Consider the following 16,054-nt stretch of genomic DNA (forward strand, 5'->3'; position numbering starts at 1 on the left):
ATGTTGTGTCCATACTTGCCCCAACTGTTCAGGGTTCGAACTCTGCGGTCGGATAAAGCTGCGCCCTGCGGAGCATATGGTTGTTTCTTTAGTAACGAGACTCTATAATTTATATTTTTACATAAATTGTTTTTTTAGCGCTTATATATGGAGGACTCTAAAGTGCGATGGTACTCTAAAGTGCGATGGTCACGCTAAAGTGCGATGGTCTACGCTAAAGTACGATGGTGTATCACGGCGTGACGCTGAAGTGCGATGGTTGTTTTGTTTATTAACGTACGGTTGTATATCACGCTAAAGTGCAATGAACCAATATAGTAAGGTTCGAGGGATTATAGCTAATTTCCTAATACTTGTAGAGTAAGACTTTTTAGTCAGCTTGCTTGCATGTATGCAATATTCGCCAAACTTTCTTCTTCTTCGTAATGAGTACCAATAGATAAAGGTAGATGTTGTATGAGTGCCAATGAGACAACTTTTCATCCAACTGCATTACAAATTTATAAAAGTAAACCATTATAAGTCAAGATACAGCCTTCAACACAAAGGCATCACTACATGTTATATTTTCCTACACTGTACAAAATAATGTTTTAGCGGACAATTTATGATTTACGCATGAATTTACTAAAAACGAACGAAAAGGTGAGAATTCAATGAACTTAAATCCATTCTTAAGCGAGCATGAAGAATTTGACCAAAACGATGTCCTATATAATAATACACTGGGACATTACTAATTTGGGTACTAATTTGTGTTTTGAATAATGACAGAGATTCACATTTTAGATCATAAACGGGTCCGTGTGTTGACATTGTAATATTATTTCTTGCCTTGTATTATGACCATGCCTACTTCCTACTGAATCAGGCAATAAGTCTATTAAATATTTGAACGGGAACCGCAAAGTAGAAAAAAAAACTGCAACATAAACAATAATTTCAATTATCCGTTATAGCTTCTAACATAGAAACAAGATCAAGGATACTTTTGTATCTCATCTGTATAGTAAAATGGTCGACTGCAGGACATAAGTCTTTCCAGAACCCGGAAAAAAACATTTACTTCAGCCAACAAAGCACGGTTAGGTTTAAGTTAAGTTAGTCATGGAAATTTCGTTTAAAGTTATTAATCAAATACATTTTTTTGTATTTTAAACATTTATCTTTCGGCATGTTCAGTTTTCGTTTGTAAACGACTGTTCTCTTCATAATTCATTGTACGTTTATTACGTCTATACTTTCGCGGACAATTGCACTTTAGCGTGTGTAGGCATCGTACTTTAGCGTAGACCATCGCACTTTAGCGTGACCATCGTACTTTAGCGTCCCCATCGCACTTTAGAGTCCTACATATATATTTGACATATTTGTTAGGCAATAAAATATATGCCCCAAACCACGCTCGGATTTCCTATAGATCATTTTTATTTAGTTTTATCATTTCTTCAAAGCTTAAAGTAGCGGTTTTGGATTTCAATTATTTGTTGTTTTTTTCCTGAAGAGACTTTAGTTTTTAGTCGACTTAATGCACGTATGTGCGGTTAATGATGCCAATAAACTAATAAATTTTCTACAGCATAAAGCATAGAAGATTTAAGATCTTCTATGTTCTTATGATGTATGGAACACAGCGAGTAAATAGATTAGAGTGTGGTTTGGTCCTTCATTTCTGTATTTTCACTTTTTTTGCATAATTTTCTTTGAATTATTTTTGTACTCTAGCCCTTAACAAGAGTTCTCTACCTCGCTGTATTTTGTAAAAAGGAGCCGTCTCGGGTTTTTTTTTTGTGCTTAGATATTGGACATCAGAGATGTGCTTGTCAGTTGAATCCACTCTTGATGTAAAGACAAATGTTTAATTATTCCTCTCAAGACTTATCTGGGAACAATTTATCAATATACATGTTCCTGAACTCATAATATTTAAAAAAAAATGCTCTCGAGTTTTGTTTTTTTTTAATATGTTTTTTTTCTTCAAGTAATTTGCTAAAATACATGCGTTTTATCAAGGATTTGTATAGTATACAAATCCTTGGTTTTATTTACTTCTCATTATTTAATTATAATTTAATTCTTCGAAGAAACATAAAGATATTTCTTCTTGCATAATAACCGATGTAGAACTCCTTCCAACATTATAATAAGATAAGGTAAATTTTGGGGTCCGAGGATAAAAAAGATTATCAAAAAGAAATCAAAACCAATAATTATGTTACTTACACGGATTTGTTAAACGTTTTTTGTATTTATTTATTGATTAACCACCGGAAGTAATATTGCACAACCTGTTCCGGCCGGTAAGGAATGCAAATTTCAGAAGTGAAAACACAATTTATATATATGACATCGTTTAATCGGTAAGTGCAGTGTCAACCAAAAAAAGATTTTGTAAGGGAGAGATGATTTTTTTTTACATCAATTTAAAATAAACATTGAAAATAGGGAATGAATACACCTTATCGCTATTTGTCCGCCATTACTGGTCAGTCTGGTGTAACCGTAGTCCAAATAATAGACCACTTTCGAGTTTATCCGTCACCGGCAAAAACTCGTCAATTATGCACGCCTTTATGACGTCATTTACCAGATAGAGGGGGTCGCTTGTATCCCTGCACTATTTACGTTCATCAAGCGTCTTAGTGATCGTCTTTGTGCAGGATAAACTAGAAATAATGGTTGCTCTGTAGGTACTTACTGACAATTCCCTAATGACAGCAGTGTTGATTGTCAATTTTGAGAATTCAATTTGCCGAATAATTCGTATAATATAGATTATAGTTTTCCAACCACTTGCTCAACATTGGAAGGGAAGTGACGACGCCCCAAAACGCACACATGACGGTGATAAAAGCGCGTATAATTGACGAGTTTTTTCCGGTGACGGATGAACTCGAAAGTGGTCTATTATGACGTCTGGCAAGGCTATTTTAATTTTTTTCTGGGACGCCTTCCTGCGACGTCAATGTGGGATCAAAAAAAGTCAAAATCGAAAAATACCCACAGCAGACGGCATGATTATCTGGACTAGTGTAACCGGAGAGCACGAATTTCATTACAAAATTGCTTGTTATATGGATAGTCGACCTTCGTATGGATAGAAACAAGTGCCTGTGCCTAATCCTTCTAATCTATGCCGGCACGCGACAGTCAAGGTATGCGAGATTTCTAATGTAATTAAACAATTGTATTTTCTGTCTATTGATTATCAGTTTATATCTGAATGCTTGAAACAAATGGAAGATTAAAATCAAAATCAAAACGTTGTTAATTCTTTTAATTACTCTGTACATTTAAATCAATTTTTAAAAACAACTATATTTGATTTTGACTTCCGTTTTTTATCAGTAAATAAATATTTAATTTACTAAAAGAGATATAATTGTGTAACAATAAACGGAGACTAACGCTGAATAAATTAAGGTAGTTTAAAGAAAAGTGTCACGTCTCAAAGTTTTTTATACAAGTAAAAAAGAAAATATTATTCACTATCTGTTATGCTAATAAGTCTACGCCATTTCCATTTTACGATTACAAAATAAAAGTTTTAAAAAGCAAAAGGTTGTTGTTAATGCTTTCAATTGCATTAAAGTTTTATAAAAAAAAATCTGTACTTGATTATGACCTCGGGTTTTTTTTATCGGTAATTCAGGGATCTCCATGGATGAAAATTGAACGATGGAGGAACTTTCACCATCATAAATTGTATCTACGCCGTACAGCGTAGCGCGATCGAAAGTATTTCATCCCTCCACATAAGGATAAGTGAACATGCTAATTCATTGCTTATTTCAATTATATTTATTTGAATTTTCATTATAAATACTATGTAAAAGTATATATATTTTCAATAATTGCCGTTTGTAATTCTTCAAAGGCCAAGCCCTCATACCCCCTCCCTTTCCCTTAGTCGAGAATGACCAATAGCTATCACAAAGGTCCCAATGTAGTTTTCTTGCTATTTTTGGTAATTGTTATGGGGTTAAAATTCATGTGGAGCTTATTTTTCACGGACATTGTCAAATTCAGAATTCATGAACCCATTACCGGTATGGCTGGTTTGCAGCAACGACAAAACGAGTCGTACGGGTTATGTAAAAGGTTAAAAAGATTTGTAAAGCAACGTTGTCAAATGAAAAGGTTTTTAATTACTTTATCTAGCAAATAGATGCTATGCAACATGCATCTTTCGAGTCTGAATAGAAACCGGAAACGCGGATGTATCAATTTGATTGTAAACTACGAAATGAATTCAGAATTATGATACAATATTTATTTACAGGAAATATTAAAAGTTTTTACTTTTCAACTTTTAAAGTAATTCTATATTATTGTTACAGTACAGCAAAACTCCAGTTATTTGCGATGAAATAATAATTACTATTTTACGTCTTATTTTGTACTTCTTAAAAAGGGGGATGCTGATTGCGTAAGTCAAAATAAAAGCACGTGTTCTACTTGTTAAACTTTGTAACTGGACTATTAATTTATTTATTTAATCTGAATTATCATAAGCATTTGCGGAAACTTAATTAAATAATTCGACAAATGAATCGTCTATCTTCAGATAATATTCTCCTGTCTGCTTTGTTTGATCTACCTGTACAAGGCCTAAAATAAAATATTGTTTGTTTCCCCAATCCCGACCGACCCTGCAAAATTGGTGCTACTCATAAAATTTTATTGTCAAATTCTAAGTGAAATATTATTTTATTCATTTTAGATTTTCAGGCTTGCCAGATCGTCCGATAATGTAAAGCTTTTTGGAAAAATAAAATTATTTCCCTACCTACCTACCCACACCTTGCTTGGCAGGGTAGGGATTGGGGAAACAAACAATATTTTAATTTAGGCCCAAGCTCAGGTACAAGTGATTAGCGATCTTAATCCGGATATCCCTCAGGTGTTAGAACTGGATTATACTATAAAGAAAGCCTGAAGGTTATGCAATTACATGCATTTGATTATAATTGCTAAAAAAATGGCGTCAGGCTATAAAAACGATCACAGATTTGAACGATGGCGCAAGTCATTTAACGATGGCGCAAGACATTTGAACGATGGCGCAAGTCGTTTGACGATGGTGCAAGAAATTTGAACGATGGTGGGGCGCCATCGTTAAACAGGCCATGGAGATCCCTGTAATTTATATAACTTACGAAAAGAGACATACTTGCGTGAAAATAAACGGAAATTAACGCTGAAGGTATAAAATGTGAGAAAGAAAGAAAATTACGTGTGTTAAAACTTGTATATGCAAGAAAAAAAGAAAATACTTTTCACCATTCCTTATGCTTAATAAGTCTACGGCATTTTCTCTTCACGATTTGTTAGCATTACTTTAGGATAAATAATACATTTCGGCTACAACAGGAATACTTCTATAGCTGCATCAACTCGTCGTTGCATAATATTCATTTATGCACAATGAATGTAAACTTTTGTGTTGTATTTAGAACAGTGATCTTTAAATATTTTTAAAACAATTAATTGCCGTGGGAAGACGATACGCATCTCAGTGATCAACAGTGCGTAGTTGAACTTGAACTTGACTTTGCTCACAATATTGAATGCTAAAAATAGTGACATCAATTTTGTCCACGAGATTTTTATTTGGCGGGAAATAGTATCATTATTGATAAAATATAATTGTATAAAAGTTTACGTTTTCTGAAGACTTTATTTTTAGGTCATGCAGTGTTTTCCATTCGGCATTTAAGCCGGGTGTGCCGACCACCTTCTTTTGTAAGCCGACCACCTTTCTATTTTAGGAGGTGGTCGGCTTTTTTTTTCAAATTTCGGATTTTTTTCGGTTCCGTACCGTTAAAATTTGAATACTATTTGCGCCTCGCTGATTTGTTTTCATTGACAAAGATGGCGTCCAATCGTCAAATTTCAATGTTTTCATTTATCAATCGGGGTACAAAAAAGGCAGATGACGATGATGATAAAGAAAATACTAGACCAAATAAGTTAAATAAAATTGATAGTAATGTTGAAGTTGTGGAAATTGAACAAAAATCAACCAAACAACGGAAAAGACACGCAAGTGAAGACAAATATGAGCAAGACTTCAAATGGCTTATAGTCACAGAGGAAGGATACTACTGTTCTATGGGCCAAAAATACGGCACAAAAGCAAGAAACAGGACATAAAATTGTAAATGAAAGAAGAGAGAAAAGAGATAAATTGTTGAAAAAAATCAAATCAAAGAATATTTGACAATTAATATGACTACGTCTATTTATGTTTTTTCAGCTCCATTAAATGTGAATATTATACTAATCTTTTTTTTGTGACCCTCACGTGCACCCACAGTAAATTAAAAAAAAACCCGGGTGAACATTTAAAAAAAAACCACCCGGTTGCAAGTGATTTTTTTAAAACACCCACCTTCCCTTAGTGAAAAAAGGAAAACACTGTCATGGTTCTAGAGGCTTCCTCACAAATTTGTATAAAATCCAATATGGCGTTCATGACGTGTTTACTTTTGCACTTGTGAAAAAAATATTTCTTACAAAAGTCAGATTTCTCTTGTCAAAAGGGATTTATATTTACATTGCAATAAATTATTCAGAAGGAGGTACATTCTGTTCAGAGTATATTTCTGATTCTGTGAGTATTTAGAGTTTTATTAAATTCTCCCAACAGCAACGTACTGATCTTGTCAACCGAGTCTTATAAATTCAAACCATTTGAAGTAAAAGGGCATCTTATTCACTTGGTTAAGGAAGATAATAAATAAAGACAACAATTTATCAAGAAATAGTTCTTTTTTATTCAGTAAAAACAAAATCTTGTCTGGAAGATTGTAAATTTGCAACTTCCGTCGTTCCGGGGCCATTTCCTGTCAGAAAAAACATTGAAAATATCCAATTGCGCATGGATTTGAAAAAATTTAGCTGAATATTCTTATCCGATTTGCCGATATATTCTTTTATCCGATATTCGATAACACAATGAAATTAACATTAAACATGTAGGGAAGGGTTTGGCGTTTTGAAATAATATTACAATAGCCAATATATTCGTTTAGCCGATATCTGAATTTTTTCGGAAATCGTCAAAAAAAAGTTTAGGGTCGGGATTTTGGTTGGAAAAGAATAGGGTAGGTCGGGTAACTGGAAACACACATATTTTTTTTTGGCCTTATTAAAGTTTGTTTTTTTAAAGTTAACCACGCAATCTACACATTTGAAATATTACAATCTACTGTTGCAAACCTTTCCATAGGTGCTATCCAGCACTTTGATTTTTATTCCCAAAACACAAGTTTCCATTTTTGAAAAAAAGTGCCTGAAAACAAAAGGATTGATAAATCTAAATTAATACACGTAAATTGAGCACAAACAACTGATACATGGCCTTCACTGGACAAGTCAAACTATTCATGTGACCATGCTATGACATCCAGTTAAAAAAAAATAACCTGCCTTCCTGGTCTGTTTACAAAGGGTAGAACCGGGAAGGGGAAACAGATATTCTTTTAAATGTGGCCTCTTTTAAAAATTCAATTTTTCTCAGTGCTCTAGCTAGAAATCAAAAGGGGCAGGGTGCCAGTGGAGGGCAGGGCACTTTTTATGATAAGAAAAGGCACTGGTCATTTTTTTGTCTACGTTTCTGTGTGTATCACGAGTTAACGAATCTCTTTTTTTACTGTATATGTTGTTTTTTTTAAATAAAGATGCTTTTCAACTATAGTCTTTATTTCATCGTTTGTGTAGTTATGAATGATATAGTACATCTTCATCAACATATTATGTTTTTACAGTTTAACTTCACTCTACCCATTATCAAAAGAATATGTGTTTTTTTTTTATCTATATAGGAATAACAGCTTTTAATACATCATATGATAAAAAATGAGAGCATTACTAATTTAACAATGTTTAGAACATGCATTGCTAAAAGTATAATTATCAAGTAGAAATTGCAATATATATTTTTTAATATGTTCAAAGACAGTTTATATCTTTAAGGTAACATTATTATGTTATTATATATTCAATTGGTAAATTATTCCTTTTTTTGATACTAGATAATATTTTTAGAGCACAAATTTGTAATACATGTGTAAGGTAAAACAGGGGAAGTAACTCCAAAATCAATTTCCACCACGTTTGGGTTAATTAAAAACTGTGCTTGTCGCTAACAAGTTGAGATGGAAGGCATTTCTGTAAAGGCATAGTTTTATTTTGATGACTTAAATTCAATTCTAAAGTCATGAAAGTCTTCATTTATATACGCTCTTCCATTGTGACTTGGAGATCGAAAATGCCGACCCAAGCTAAACACACTCGCTGACACATTCATCAAAAGTATGACAAAAAGATACATTGTCCTAATTAAATTACCTAGTTATTAACACCTTTGACATGATTAACCAGGGGGCAATCACACAGGTGTCATATATGTAATTAACTTGGAGATCAGAAATCGATGAAATTTTTTTTACCAAAACGGCACAAGATAATTTGGGGAAAAAGACGTCAGGGCAGAAGGGCGCGGATGCGGCTGAGGGCACCCAGGGCGCGGCGCCCTTCTATTTTGGGCTAGTGATACCACTGTTTCTTCCTCAAAAAAAAAAGTAAAGAAAATGCCTACCTACCTTCCCACTGTCTCTATCAAGTTTGGGTAGGGTTTGAGCAAACCAAAATATTTTTAAGTGTTGCCCCAATTGTTTTCTTTTGATTTTAAGAAAATTTAGATTTGTATCTAAACAAATAGTCTTCATGATTACATGTATATACATGTAATTAACTTTCCAGTCCATAAGCCCAAACTCCTTTTTTGAAAATTTGAGTTGAATTCTGTTGGCTTGTACATGTAGTTAAGAATTTTACGAATCTGAAGGCAACTTTACAAGCCAATGTCATAGGATTTTTGGTTGGTAAGAGTGAAGACGGAACAAATTAAACAAGAGATGAGTCTTACATGTACCACTTCCTTGTTTATATGTAATAAAATACACATGTTTTTTTATTTTATCTCCAGGTTTGGAATAAAGTGTTAATGTAAATATGGGGAAAAGAAAGAAGGCAGTGCCAAAAAGAGCAGACGAAGAAAAAAGAAGATGTTTAACATGGAATTTGTTAGATGGGGCCTCTGGTTCCCTGTCAATATATTCAGACAATGATTCTGAACTCTTGAAGGAACAGGTTGAAGCTGGGGTCAAATCCTCTCAGCCCAGTACTTCATCGGGTGTGGAGTCTCAAGAGGAAAGTTCAGCAGTCAATGACTCTTACGTTCAGTCAGTGTTGAACTTGTATCTGGAAAAGTGTGTACATTGTGTTACAATTCAGCAAGAGCTAAGAATAAAATCAAATGAATGGTGTAAACAAATTGCCACATTCTCGTTGACAATTTCGGAGGAAAAGCCTCTTTTTGAATTAAAAGACGATTGTTTTAGTCGGACAGAAGAATTTTGGTTATATGTTGGTTGTGATGGGTGCAAAAGTTTCATTTATATAGAAGAAAAAACTGCAAATGGACTAAAGAAATGTAAATTTTGGGGCATATCTTGTTCTTTACCTACTGAGGTACTTCATTTATAGATGTAAGAAAGATTTGGTAAAAGTGCCAATGACACAACTCTCCATTTAAGTCTCAATTTATAAAGTAAACCATTATCAAATGATTATAGGTCAAAGTACGGTCTTCAACATGGAGCCATGGGTCACACCGAAAAACAAGCTATAAATTAAGGGCCCCAAAAGTTACTAGATGTAAAAAGCATTCTAACGGGAAAACCAACAGTCTAATCTAAATAAAAAACGAGAAACACTTATGAACCACATCAACAAACGACAACTACTGAACATCAGATTCCTGACTCAAGACAGGTGCAAACAATTTTTATACGACCGCAAAATTTGAGAATTTTTTCGTCGTATATTGCTATCACGTTGGCGTCGTCGTCGTCGTCGTCCTGCGTCCGAATACTTTTAGTTTTCGCACTCTAACTTTAGTAAAAGTGAATGGAAATCTATGAAATTTTAACACAAGGTTTATGACCACAAAAGGAAGGTTGGTATTGATTTTGGGAGTTTTGGTCCCAACATTTTAGGAATTAGGGGCCAAAAAGGGCCCAAATAAGCATTTTCTTGGTTTTCGCACTATAACTTTAGTTTAAGTTAATAGAAATCTATGAAATTTTGACACAAGGTTTATGACCACAAAAGAACGGTTGGGATTGATTTTGGGAGTTTTGGTTTCAACAGTTTAGGAATTAGGGGCCAAAAAAGGGCCCAAATAAGCATTATTCTTGGTTTTCGCACAATAACTTTAGTTTAAGTAAATAGAAATCAATGAAATTTAAACACAATGTTAATGACTACAAAAGGAAGGTTGGTATTGATTTTGGGAGTTTAGGTCCCAACAGTTTAGGAATCAGGGGCCAAAAAGGGACCCAAATAAGCATTTTTCTTGGTTTTCGCACCATAACGTTAGTATAAGTAAATAGAAATCTATGAAATTTAAACACAAGGTTTATGACCATAAAAGGAAGGTTGGTATTGATTTTGGGAGTTTTGGTCCCAACAGAATAAGGGGCCCAAAGGGTCCAAAATTAAACTTTGTTTGATTTCATCAAAATTGAATAATTGGGGTTCTTTGATATGCCGAATCTAACTGTCATGACTGTGTATGTAGATTCTTAACCTTTGGTCCCCTTTTCAAATTGGTCTACATTAAGGTCCAAAGGGTCCAAAATTAAACTTAGTTTGATTTTGACAAAAAATGAATCAGTTAGGTTCTTTGATATGCTGAATCTAAAAATGTACTTAGATTCTTGATTATTGGCCCAGTTTTCAAGTTGGTCCAAATCGGGGTCCAAAATTAAACTTTGTTTGATTTCATCAAAAATTGAATAAATGGGGTTCTTTGATATACCAAATCTAACTGTGTATGTAGATTCTTCATTTTTGGTCCTGTTTTCAAATTGGTCTACACTAAAGTCCAAAGGGTCCAAAATTAAACTTAGTCTGATTTTAACAAAAATTGAAATCTTGGGGTTCTTTGATATGCTGAATCCAAAAATGTACTTAGATTTTTTATTATGGGCCCAGTTTTCAAGTTGGTCCAAATCAGGATCCAAAATTATTATATTAAGTATTGTGCAATAGCAAGTCTTTTCAATTGCACAGTATTGCGCAATGGCAAGAAATATCTAATTGCACAATATTGTGAAATAGCAAATTTTTTTTAATTAGAGTTATCTTTCTTTGTCCAGAATAGTAAGCAAGAAATATCTAATTGCAAAATATTGTGCAATAGCAAGATTTTTTTTAATTGGAGTTATCTTTCTTTGTCCAGAATCAACTTAAATCTTTGTTATATACAATATACAATGTATATTCACTTTTTACTACCAACTGATAAATTAAAATAATCTTTACCATTCAGTGATAACAAGCAGTTTTTTTTACATCTTAATATTTTATGATGTATTTAAATGAGTAGTTATTGTTGCAAACTCCATTAGAAATTTTAATTGAGATTAGTTTTGGAATAAGGGAAAGGGGAATGTGATTAAAAAAATTGGGTTCAATTTTTCTCATTTGAAATTTCATAAATAAAAAAGAAAATTTCTTCAAACATTTTTTTGAGAGGATTAATATTCAACAACATAGTGAATTGCTCTAAGAGAAAACAAAAATTTTAAGTTCATTAGAACACATTCATTCTGTGTCAGAAACCTATGCTGTGTCAACTATTTAATCACAATCCAAATTTAGAGCTGAATCCAGCTTGAATGTTGTGTCCATACTTGCCCCAACTGTTCAGGGTTCAACCTCTGCGGTCGTATAAAGCTACGCCCTGCGGAGCATCTGGTTTATAATTTATTTTTTAAGGTTTTAATGGTTAAAAAAACCTTCACCATTATCTGAAACAATAGTGTAACATCACAACAAAGAAAGACGCACTATAAAATATCAATTGAAATGACTTAACTCAATCAGAAGATGTAATAACACTAGTGAACATACATGTACCAGTACACTGAACCAAAAAAAAATTATATTTATTTACACATGTACGTACATGTAGTCCTTTTCAGTTGTTTAAAAATCAGTCAAAATCTGCTTATCATTGCAATTTATGCATTTATATATAAAAAAAAATAGGTATGGTAAGATTGCCAATGAGACACAGAAATTATGCCCTCCCTAAGGTAATGTACACATGTAAATAAACATTATAAAAAGCATAAATAACATATTTATCTTCCGAATTCTGTGCTTAAAATTTCAATAAGCTCACGGCCTAGGTTGTTTTAAAAGATAAATGTTCATTGTTGATATTATGATATAATAGGTCTTTATATCTTTAAAGTAAATCTTCAAATCTGGATTAGTTTCCTGTGAAGATTATTAACTTATGGATAGCAATCACTCAGTGTTATGTAGCTTTTTAGCTCTTTAATTTACTTATATTCTTGCAGCATACTCAACATTAGGATTTTATCTAGTTACACGACAAAGGAAATCATAGTATATATATGTACATGTATATGAAATCAAAGTGGCATGATTGCCAAAAAGATAACTTTCCACCACAATTCAAATGAAGTGGATGTAAGCAATTAAAGGCAATCTACATCCTTCAACAATGAGAAGAAACCAGACTGTATAACTATACAATGTCAGCTATATAAGGACCGGATATGAAAAAATATAAAACCATTGAATTGATAACGTTATATATTTATTATTCATTTGTAGGTTTTGGGCGGTTTTGAAGCCGACAGAATATTTCAGTTGGTATTGGACAGATATGATCGGAATCGTCAGTCGATGGACATAGTTATATACCTTAGACAGGCTGCCCTTGTTGATTTGAAGTTTGCATGTGAACCTCTGAAAATGAAAAAGCATAGCTCGGCTGTTCAGAATGTTATTGGTCATTTCTTTGGAGTTAAACACCCTGGTAATACATGTAATATGTTTTGATTTGTTGGTAATATATGCATAAAATACTTTTAAACAATTTATTTATAAGAACTTCATGAGTAAAAAGTAATGTGAATATAAGTAATCACTTCTAAGATTCCTTTTATAAAAAACATTAATAATTATAGAAAATCACAAAAATCTCTACATACTGTAAATTCAGAAATGATTGGTCCATGAAAGGAAGCCATAGAAATTTGAAAGTTATATGAAAACTCATTTCTTTTATTTTTGTGCTATTTTCACATTTTCTGACCGGTGTGAGAAAAATGTTTCTCCTCACTAGTGAAAAATCTGTTCTCTGCAAATTATTAGTCTAAATTTGATTATGACGTCTAAATGTTTTGTTTTCTTCTGAATTTTCCTATTGTGTTGTCATGAAAAAAGGCGACCATGTCTGATGACGTCGCATATAAAGAACACAAGTTTCTGAAAATCTTTGAAAAAGAAAGATAAAAATAATTAGAGAAACAGATTCCGACACTATAACTCGTGTATTACGATATTTCTCCACTCTCAACAGTTATATTTTAGTTATTTAAAGAGCTTGGCAAGCCTCACGCTTTAAAAAATTAAATTTAACTGTCTCGAGTGGAGAAATATCGTAATACACTTGTTGCAGTGTAGGAATCTATATTGATATAATAACACAATTTAAGAAATCTGTTGCAGAATACATGAGTGAATTCACAAGAAAACATGATATAGAAGGTCTGTATCTGTCTGTCAAGGAACATCATGGAGTAGAGTATGTAGAGGAGGCAACAGTTGATATCCAACATCCTTGTCTGATTCCTAGTTTGAGACAATACCAGAAAGAGGCTGTTAGATGGATGATGAGACAGGAGTCGGATACAAATATCCATCATGGCAAAGGTAAATAGCAACCTGACTGTGTGAGGGCTTCATAGCCAGTCAAGGTCGTTCAAAACTTCCATCATCTTAAATAGCAACAAGTTAGAGGGATTGTCTGATGGAAGCATGGCAAACACAAATAAACTCTTTTATGTCAAAGATATATAGACCTTTTTCTATTGATACCATAATGCAACTAGAATCAATTTGAATATTTTAACATGTATACTATGCAAAACATTCAAAGTCAATGAATTATGCAAAGTCAAATAACCTGATAACTCCATAGAAATGATACCAGCAAATGCCTATACAACTCATACCAAATAACCTAATAACTCCATAGAAATGATACCAGCAAATGCCTATACAACTCATACCAAATAACCTGATAACTCCATAGAAATGATACCAGCAAATGCCTATACAACTCATACCAAATATAACTGAATTAACATTAGTGGTTCATCTTATAGAAATAAAACATCTTTAGAAATAAGATGTGGTATAATTGCCATGAGACAGCTCTCCACCAGAGAAAAAAATACTGAGAATTATCATTTATCGGTTACCATATGGCCTTAATCAATGAGCAAAATCCATACCACAAAGCACAACAATATACAAAAAAACAAATATGACATACTAATGAATAAAACTTAAAGGCTCCTGTCAGACTTAGGTTATGCTTTAGCCTCATAAAATAAGTGGCAGGGTTAAACTTATTTGCTGACATTTGCAAACCAATTTATTTTATAGCACACGATATATGTATTATTTAAGCAGTAATGTGATGGTAAATGCAATATTTTGTATTATTGTACATGTGTGTATATTATACATTACAGATGCAGACTTACACATGCTGTATAGTGTTATACAACTGCCTGATGGTACAGAATTATATTACAATAAATCAGTAGGATGGTATGTATAAATAATGTTAGAAAAAGAAATAATATTATGATAGAAAAAGAAATAATATTATGATAGAGACAAATCAAATCATCTAGCTAGACATCTCTGTGAATTTTACATCCTGCACCGCCAAGCAGATTCCCTTCTTTGGCACGGTTTTTGGGTAAAGATTGCATGAAATGCAATCAAAACCCTATGTTACTGACTTGATATCTAAATCCTCCAAGACTTATCACTACCTTTTTGATTCAAAAAATATAGTGCATTGATTATAACATTCTATACATTCCATCCATGAAAATTTTCAGAAATTTATCAATTTAATATATGCTCAGATATTCAAGTCACAAAATAATGCTACACCTGTCAAGAAAATTACCTAACTTTTGCAAAGGTGCAGGAATCTTATATCTGTTCTAAAAATATAAATGAAGTCATTGTTTAAGTCATCTTAAAAATGGAGTTATCTCCCATTGTTCAGAATTGTAGTTGAATCAACTAAACCAATGTTTTATACAATAAAATATTAAACTTTACTTCCCACTCATAAATTAAATTAGTCTTTACACTGCTCAGTGCTTACAAGCACTTTGATTAAAACTTTTTTTCTTCTGATCTGGAAAGACCAAGGGGACATGCATATTTCTATATTCTGGAGTGGTCATCTCTGGGTTGGTTATTGTTTGCCAAATATGTGTTTTACATGAAGAATTGAGACATTACTCATTAGGATATTGAATAAGATGCAGACTTCAGAAAATTGTTTAAGGTTCTTTCACCTCAAGTAATGACACATTTTAGCTTCTATGGCAAAGAGTTGCTTTATATGTTTCATTATTGTTATGCTACGAAATTTTCCTTTGATCTTACTGACTGATAATTTCCTTTCTTACCACAGTAGAGTGAGTAGAGTGATATTAAAAATTATTGCTAGAAACTAAGGTATCACGTGCTGTTGTCAATGAAATTAATAAGGTAGTCATAGGTAAAATAGCGATAAACAGATTATCATTGGTCATCTCAACTCTTCTCTCACTTTCGATGTTGAGGATCAAGAAAGAAAATCAATCTGTTTGGGATGATCTATAATTACCATTTTTAGCTCACCTGGCCCAAAGGGCCAAGTGAGCTTTTTCTCATCACTTGGCGTCCGTCGTCCGTTGTCGTCGTCGTCGTTAACATTTTACATTTTGAACTTCTTCTAAAGAACCACTGAATGGAATGAAACCAAACATGGCATGAATATTCCTTATGAGGTGCTGACCAAGTGTTGCTACTTTGTAGCCAATCCATCATCCAAGATGGCCGCCAGTGGGGAACTTAGTTTAAC

General features: G+C 32.9%; 1 protein-coding gene across 4 annotated transcripts in view; it reads left to right on the forward strand.

Annotated features, from left to right (window-relative positions):
- The first annotated feature begins 2,270 nt into the window (after positions 1 to 2,270).
- The window catches only part of LOC143047259 (E3 ubiquitin-protein ligase SHPRH-like), a 53,782-nt gene continuing 39,998 nt past the window's right edge, over positions 2,271 to 16,054 (forward strand). For 2 of the 4 annotated variants that reach the window (XM_076220282.1, XM_076220283.1), the window contains exons 1-5: positions 2,271 to 2,360; positions 8,996 to 9,540; positions 12,724 to 12,928; positions 13,624 to 13,827; positions 14,655 to 14,733. In XM_076220282.1, coding sequence (XP_076076397.1) covers positions 9,022 to 9,540; positions 12,724 to 12,928; positions 13,624 to 13,827; positions 14,655 to 14,733 — 1,007 coding nt within the window. In that variant the 5' untranslated portion in view covers positions 2,271 to 2,360; positions 8,996 to 9,021. Of the gene's footprint in view, positions 2,361 to 8,995; positions 9,558 to 12,723; positions 12,929 to 13,623; positions 13,828 to 14,654; positions 14,734 to 16,054 lie in introns of those variants that run through there. The other 2 variants (XM_076220285.1, XM_076220284.1) reach the window with 2 other exon arrangements.

The sequence above is a fragment of the Mytilus galloprovincialis genome, chromosome 10 (assembly GCF_965363235.1).
Source record: "Mytilus galloprovincialis chromosome 10, xbMytGall1.hap1.1, whole genome shotgun sequence".
Taxonomy (NCBI): Eukaryota; Metazoa; Mollusca; class Bivalvia; order Mytilida; family Mytilidae; genus Mytilus; species Mytilus galloprovincialis.